Raw genomic sequence first — 7,561 nt, 5'->3', positions numbered from 1 at the left:
ACTCAGTACACACTCAGTACTCACTCAGTACACACTCGGTACTCACTCGGTACACACTCGGTACACACTCAGTACACACTCAGTATACACTCAGTACGCACTTCCTCCCAGGCACACTGTGCGCTCATTTTCTCACCAACCATTCACAGAGCACCAATCTTGCATCAGGCACTACACGTGAAAGTATAAAGTAATGAATTAAACAAATTCCTGCCCTCATGAGGCTTGCAATAAGCAAAACAAATGAAGAAATTACACGTAAGTTAGCTGAGAGTCACGGGGAAACCAGATGTGGTTCATAGACTCAGGAGACAGAGGCGGAAGGACAGAGTTCCAGGCTACCAGAGCTACGCAGTGATCTCTCTAAACACCATGGGCTGAGGATGTAGCTCAATGGTATGGTGTTTGCCTAACCAGCACTGACCCCCAGAAAAGAGCAGGGGAGACTGGTTTAAGCAAGACAGTGGGAGAAGCTGATTTTAGGAGCTAGGGGAGCCACAGACAGTAAGGCAGGACTCCGACTGGTACCCCATGCCCTGTCCTCCTACTTGCCAGTGTAGTCCCCCTCCAGAGCTGCCAGGACAGGGTTCTTGGTCTGCGCTGTTCTCATCTGCCGGCCCACGTGTCCACAGTGTGCCCCAGCCTGGATATCCGCTCTGAGGTGACAGAGCTTCGTCGGCTGGAGAACTGCAGCGTGGTGGAGGGTCACCTGCAGATCCTTCTCATGTTTGCTGCCACTGGAGAAGACTTCCGAGGCCTCAGCTTCCCGAGCCTTACCCAGGTCACAGACTACCTGCTGTTGTTCCGAGTCTATGGCCTGGAGAGCCTTCGAGACCTCTTCCCCAACCTTGCTGTGATCCGAGGTGCACGCCTCTTCCTGGGCTATGCCCTCATTATCTTTGAGATGCCCCACCTGCGGGACATTGGACTGCTGTCGCTTGGGGCTGTGCTGCGTGGGGCTGTGCGTGTGGAGAAGAACCAGGAACTCTGCCACCTCTCCACCATTGACTGGGGCCTGTTGCAGCCTGCGCCGGGTACCAACCACATTGTAGGGAATAAACTGGGCGAGGAGTGTGCTGACGTGTGCCCTGGTGTGCTGGGTGCTGCTGGTGAGCCCTGTGCGAGAACCACCTTCAGTGAGCACACTGACTACAGGTGCTGGACCTCCAGTCACTGCCAGAGAGGTGGGCACTTGCACAGAACATGGCTGTAGCACAGGGAGATGGGGCTCTTCCACCTTTTGCTATTGTTGGGTTTGTGAGCCAACATATAATGTAGCCCAGGCTGGCCTGAAACTTGACATGTGGCTGAGGTTGGCCTTGAACCCTAATTCTTCTATTTCTTAAGTGCTGGGATTACAGATATATGTCTGGCTTGCAGCCATTGTTTTCAAACCATTACCCTTCCTATGGGACAGGTACCTTTATTATCCCATTTTACAGGAAAGGAAAGTGAAGTTCACAGAAATTAAATAATTGACATGGCATCAGGCAGGCACAGAGTAGGTAAGGAGGGGCTTTGGGAAGAGGGGAGACACAAGTGGACAGAATTCAGCCCAAGACCTCTGCTCTCTAGCCAGACTCACCTGGCATCCCCACCTCTGCCTCCTCTGGTGACGATAGGGGATGATGTGGTCTCAGTCCCATGCCATCAGCGGGTGCACTGGCAGCAGTGAGACAGAGATACCATGTTGAGAACAGAAAGGAGAGGGAAGGGATGGAAAGACTTGGACAGGCAAGGGGAAGCCCATGGCCTAGGAAGTACATTAGTGGAGGCAGAAGGAACACAATGGACAGCGCGGTAAGATCTTCCAGAGGCCAGGAGCAGATCTGGAGTCCCCTAGCCCAGGAGTCGTTCTAATACAGCTCAAAGTGTGCCCCTCACCTCTAGCCTCAGCTCCAGGCAGGAGAATAACAAGAGCCTGCTGTATCAGCGGTGAGCTGCCTCCCTGTTGGCTGTAAACACAGCTGCTACATGTCCTCTCAATTTGTGTGCCATGTCAACAGGCCCTGGCTGGACCCATCTTGCCCTGGCCTAGCTGATCAGGCGTAGCCAGCTGATTCTCCTTGGCACTATATCAAGTCAACACGGGACAGCCTAGACAGGACAGCAAGCTGCAGAACAGCAATCCTGATGGACAAGGTCGCTGCTCCATCCTGAGTTCTGAGGCTTTTTCTTCTTTTTCTTTTTTCTTTTTTTTTTCCCTGAGAGAGGGTCTCTCTGTCCAGCTTAAGCTAGACTGGAACTCACTAGACCAGGCTAGCCTCAAACTCACAGAGATGCAACAGCTTTTGCGTCCCAAGTGCTGGGATTGCAACACAGCCTAGCCTGAATTCTGATACTCTCAAGGTGGAGGACAGAGAGAGGCCTTCAAGCATCCATGACACAAGGAAACAAAGTCAGTAGTGTCACCTGGTGCTGAGAGGGTCACCCCAGGATGGGGTGGGCCAGGGTTAGAAAAGGACATTTTGAGGGGTTGCCAAGGGGCAGGTAAAGTTTAATGGCCCTCTGCCCACAGTGTGTCCCTGCCCCGGTGGGCTAGCCTGCACAGCACGCGGTGAGTGCTGTCACCATGAATGTCTGGGAGGCTGCAGCCAACCTGAAGACTCTCGAGCCTGTGTAGCTTGCCGCCACCTCTACTTCCGAGGAGCCTGCCTCCGGACCTGCCCTCCGGGCACCTACCAGTATGAGTCCTGGCGCTGTGTCACCTCTGAGGTCTGTGCTCATCTGCGTGAGGTGCCTGGCCGCACCACCACCTTTGGCATCTACCAGGGCAGCTGCCTGGCTCAGTGCCCTCCGGGCTTCACCCGCAATAGCAGCAGGTGAGGGGCAGACCCTTGGGGCTGTTGGGAGGCCTGAGCAGTTTCATCGCCTGAGACTAAGGCTATCTGCTTGTCCTGCCAGCATTTTCTGCCACAAGTGCGAAGGACTGTGCCCCAAGGAGTGCAAAGTTGGCACAAAGACCATCGACTCTGTCCAGGCCACTCAGGACCTGGTGGGCTGCACCCACGTGGAGGGAAACCTCATCCTCAACCTTCGCCAAGGCTGTCAGTACTCTTCCTGACCACACCCTCCCTCCTAACTGCAGTCCATGCATGGCTTCCCTCATCCAGGGTCCTCTGCCTCTGTCCCTCCAGTTCCCTACCCTTCCCCGCCCCTACTCCAGTCCTATCTTCCTCATCCTCAGACAACCTGGAACCCGAGCTTCAACACAACCTGGGGCTGGTGGAGACCATCACCGGCTTCCTCAAAATCAAGCACTCGTTCGCACTTGTGTCCTTGGGCTTTTTCAAGAACCTCAAACTAATCCGGGGAGATTCCATGGTGGATGGGTAAGGGGTCAGAAATCAGCCTTCTTGGAACACTAATGAAGAGAATGGGTTCTGAAAGTTAGTTTGCTGGTTACTAGCTGTGTGAGTGTGGGGAGGTTGCTTGCCTTCTCTGGTCCTCGGGTTTCCCCTCTGTGAAATGAAGCTTGTGATCCCTACTTACACCGTTGTGTGTGAAGTGCTTTAAATAGGGACCGGAACACAGAATACACAACACTGGTTCTATGCTCTTCCAATGCAACGAGCCATGATGGAAACACCTGGTCAGTTTGGTTGCTGAGTGAACCTGACTGAGCATAAAATCATTCTTACCACCTAGGAACCAAGGTCTGATCACAAAGTCGTCAGTAGTTTTCAAAATAAAAGGAAGTGTATCTGGGCGGTGGTGGCGCACACCTTTAATCCCAGCACTCGCGAGGCAGAGGCAGGTTGATCTCTGGGAGTTTGAGGCCAGCATGGTTTACAAGAGCTAGTTCCAGGACAGGCTCCAAAGTTTCAGAGAAACCCTGTCTTTAACCGCCCCCCCCAAAAAAAACCAAGGAAGAAGTTTAAATTGTCACCAGTCAAATGGTTCCCTGTGGCTTCTTCTGTCTCCTCACATATGATCATGTCCCACTAGGGGTACCTATAGCCAAGCTGGCCGGCGGGCTCCTGTGTTTCCACAGCCAATGCTGTTAAGGTGATATGAAGGAGGAGACGGACATAAAGTGAGGTCGGCAGAGGGGGCGGTGAATTTCAGGATGTCATATTCCTAGTCAGTGGCACAGAGAGAGTCCCCTGAACCCCTTGTGGATGTGAATGGACAGCAGATTACACCTGTGCCCAGTGCAGCTTCTGCAGGGGAACCCATGAGCCAGCCCCTCTCCTGCCCCAACCCCTGCCACCTTGCAGAGCAAGGCACCCGGCTTTCTCCAGGAACTACACACTCTACGTGTTGGACAACCAGAACCTGCAACAGTTGGGGTCCTGGGTGACTGTGGGGCTCACCATTCCTGTGGGTAAAATGTACTTCGCCTTCAACCCACGCCTCTGCATGGAGCACATATACCAGCTGGAGGAGGTGACAGGGACCAGAGGACGGCAGAGCAAAGCTGAGATCAACCCCCGCACCAACGGAGATCGCGCTGCCTGTAAAGACCTGCCCAACCCCAGGAGTACAAGCAGAGCAACACGCATGCACTAAGACGGGGAGGGGGGAGTCACCCAAGGGGATGAGAAGCCGTGGGGTCAGTGTAAGTCAGCACGAGCCTGTGACAGGTGTGTGGAGAGAATGCTTTCCTTTCGCCCTACCCAGGCCAGACTCGCACTCTGCGCTTCGTGTTCAACCTGACTGAGGCGGACCGCATCTTGCTGCGCTGGGAGCGCTATGAACCCCTGGAGGCCCGGGACCTGCTCAGTTTCATCGTCTATTACAAGGAGTCGTGAGTAGAGAGTGGTGCCAGACAGAGGACCCTAATCCCACCCCACTTTGAGACAGGGCCTTACTATGTAAATCAGTGTCCAACTCTCAAAAGATTCCTCTTCCTGAATCCCCTCCTCCAAGAACGCTGAGATTCCAGGCCTGTGTGCTATGCAGAGTCCAATTATTTTCAAAACTAAAGGAGGTGAGGGCATGTCCAGGCTGGGATGTGGAGACCTAAAGGCTAGGACCCACAGCCACATACTGCCTGGATCTGTCTCACCTTCCTTGATCCTCCATGCCTCAGTTTCTCCTCACCAAGTGAAACGAAGAGACAGCCAGGATTTTTGAGAGCCCAGAAGATCATTTTGCTAGAACAGTGTGGCTAATTGAGCTTCAATCCACGGTGCTAAAGTTCTCTGCTGACCACATCCTCTTGCCCAGCAGCGGTTTGGGAAGTATCTACTAATCTGGCCACTTTTAGGAGCGTTTTTTACCAGCATTTCATTAAAGCCTGGGGAGGGAGAAGAGCAGGAACCTGTCCTCCTCCTTCCTTTCTTCCTTCTTTCCTTCTTTTCTTCCTCCCTTCTTCCTCTCTCTCTCTCTCTCTCTCTCTCTCTCTCTCTCTCTCTTTCTCTCTCTCTGTCACTCTCTCTTTGTCTCTCTGTCTCTGTCTGTCTGTCTGTCTGTCTGTCTGTCTCTCAATATAAGACATTGTCTCATGATGTAGCCCTGGCTGTCCAGAACTCTCTGTAGACCAGGCTGGCCTCAAATTCACAGAGATCCTCCTGCCTCTGCCTCCAAGTGCTAGGATTAAAGGCTGCGCCACCACTGTCCAGCACTTTCTTCTTCTTGAGTAGATCTTATATATCCTGGCTGCCCTCAAACTTTTTGAACTTACCCTCTTGCTTTCAACCCCAAAGTGTTAGATTACAAAAGTTCATACCATAGCCCATTTATGTGATGCTAAGAGTCAAACTCCAGGCAATGTTCATGCTAGTCAAATATTATACCAACTAAGCTACACTCCAGGCTGAAATGGGCTATTTCTTTGGAGAGAATGGACTGCCGTTAGCAAGAGAGGTACTACAAGGAGGACTTCTAAAACAAGTGTCACTGACAGGTGTCCCAGCCAAGCCTTTAGCACAGTCCTATGAACAACATGAAGGAGGCTAAAACAAGTGAATCCTAAATTCAAAACCTGCATGGTCTGCCTAGTGAGATCCTGTCTCAAAATGAACAGTAGATGGACCGAATGTGGAGTTCAGTGGCAGGATGCTTGCCTAGCATGACAGGCCCCAGTTCCACCCCAGAACCAGGGCAAGAGCGGGAACAAGCTCAAGAGATTTCCTTATAAGAGAGATATGAATTTTTGATGATCAAGAGCAGGGAATAAGAAGTTCTTTCCACCAGGTGATAGTGGCACACACCTTTAATCCCAGCACTCGGGAGGCAGAGGTAGGTGGCTCTCTGTGAGTTCGAGGCCAGCCTGGTCTACAGAGTGAGCTCCAGGACAGGCTCCAAAGCTACAGAGAAGCCCTGTCTTGGGGGGGGGGGGGAAAAGGAGGAGAAGGAGGAAGGGGAGAAGAAAAAGAAGAGGAGGAGGAAGAGGAAGAGGAGGAGGAGGTGCTTTCTCTCCTTGGTAGACAGGTCTGGACCATCCAAACTGGAAGTGCTTCCTGCAAATTAGAATTGAAAGGCCTTATTGCAGCAGCACCCAGGGTCTGTCTGGAAACAAGTAGGGAGCCCACAGAAGCAAGGTGCTCAACTGGCCCAGGCTCTCCTTTAGCCCAATGGCAGGAGAATGTCTAATACAGGGAGAAGGGAGAGTGTGTCAAATACGGATCCCGGCTTCACCTAACAATCTGAGTTGGTTAGTATCAGGCAAGGCCTATGACCTGCATTCCTAACAAGCTCCTAACTGATGTTGAGATTGGTGGTTCATAGGACACACCTCAAGGAATCATTGACATGGGCAGCAGTGTAAATACCTCCCTAGCTATGCTCAAGCAGTTCACAACCTACACATCTACGTGCTAGGGGCAAAGCATCTTAGGGTTCCTGAGGAACCCCCACTTTATCTTATGACTGTTGTGTGAGTCCTCAGCGGCAGACCCTGAGAATCCCGGTCCAATTCTGGTTTTGACAAACACCTACTCAGTGCGTCATATCTCACAAGGCACCTGCCCTCATGACGCCCACTCTGTAACCCCCATACCAGCTCCTGGGCCATCCTGCTTCTGAGTTCCAGCAAGAACAGGCACTTGGAGCTGGGCCTCAAGCCTCTCCTCATCTCACTCAACCTACCTCATATCTGTCTTTGGGGCCAGGGAGAAGGCTCAGTGGGTAAGGTGGTTTGTGCTGCCCAGGGTGAGGAACTTGTGGTCAGACCCCCAAACTCACAGAAAAGACAGGTGTGGCAGTAGCATCTGTAAAACCAGCGCTGGAGGGCAGAGATGGTGAGCCTGTGAGCTCGCTGGTCAGGCACCTGAGCAGAAAGAGAAAGCCCCAAGTTTAGTGAGAGAACCGATCTCAAAATAAAGAAAGTGATTGAGGAAGACACTTCAACATCGACCTCTGGTCTGCACACACCTGAACCAGTGCACCACCGAGGGCATCCCCACCTATACACCATCACACACACACACACACACACACACACACACACGCAGCACCAAGGGCATCCCCACCTATACATCATCACACACACACACACACACACCTGCACCGAGGGCATCCCCACATATACACCATCACACACACACACACACACACACACACCTGCACCGAGGGCATCCCCATATATACACCATCACACACACACACACACACA

General features: G+C 52.4%; 1 protein-coding gene across 1 annotated transcript in view; it reads left to right on the top strand.

The window, feature by feature from the left end:
• Positions 1-7,561, top strand: part of Insrr (insulin receptor related receptor) — a 19,756-nt gene that overhangs the window by 3,846 nt on the left and 8,349 nt on the right. The window contains exons 2-7 of the mRNA XM_005356911.2: positions 633-1,184; positions 2,519-2,822; positions 2,905-3,047; positions 3,188-3,332; positions 4,245-4,459; positions 4,624-4,750. Coding sequence (XP_005356968.1) covers positions 633-1,184; positions 2,519-2,822; positions 2,905-3,047; positions 3,188-3,332; positions 4,245-4,459; positions 4,624-4,750 — 1,486 coding nt within the window. The remainder of the gene's footprint in view (positions 1-632; positions 1,185-2,518; positions 2,823-2,904; positions 3,048-3,187; positions 3,333-4,244; positions 4,460-4,623; positions 4,751-7,561) is intronic.

This window comes from Microtus ochrogaster, chromosome 21, assembly GCF_000317375.1.
Source record: "Microtus ochrogaster isolate Prairie Vole_2 chromosome 21, MicOch1.0, whole genome shotgun sequence".
In the NCBI taxonomy this organism is placed as follows: domain Eukaryota; kingdom Metazoa; phylum Chordata; class Mammalia; order Rodentia; family Cricetidae; genus Microtus; species Microtus ochrogaster.
Note: the sequence above shows the minus strand (reverse complement) of the source record. Positions and strands in the feature narration are given on the sequence as shown.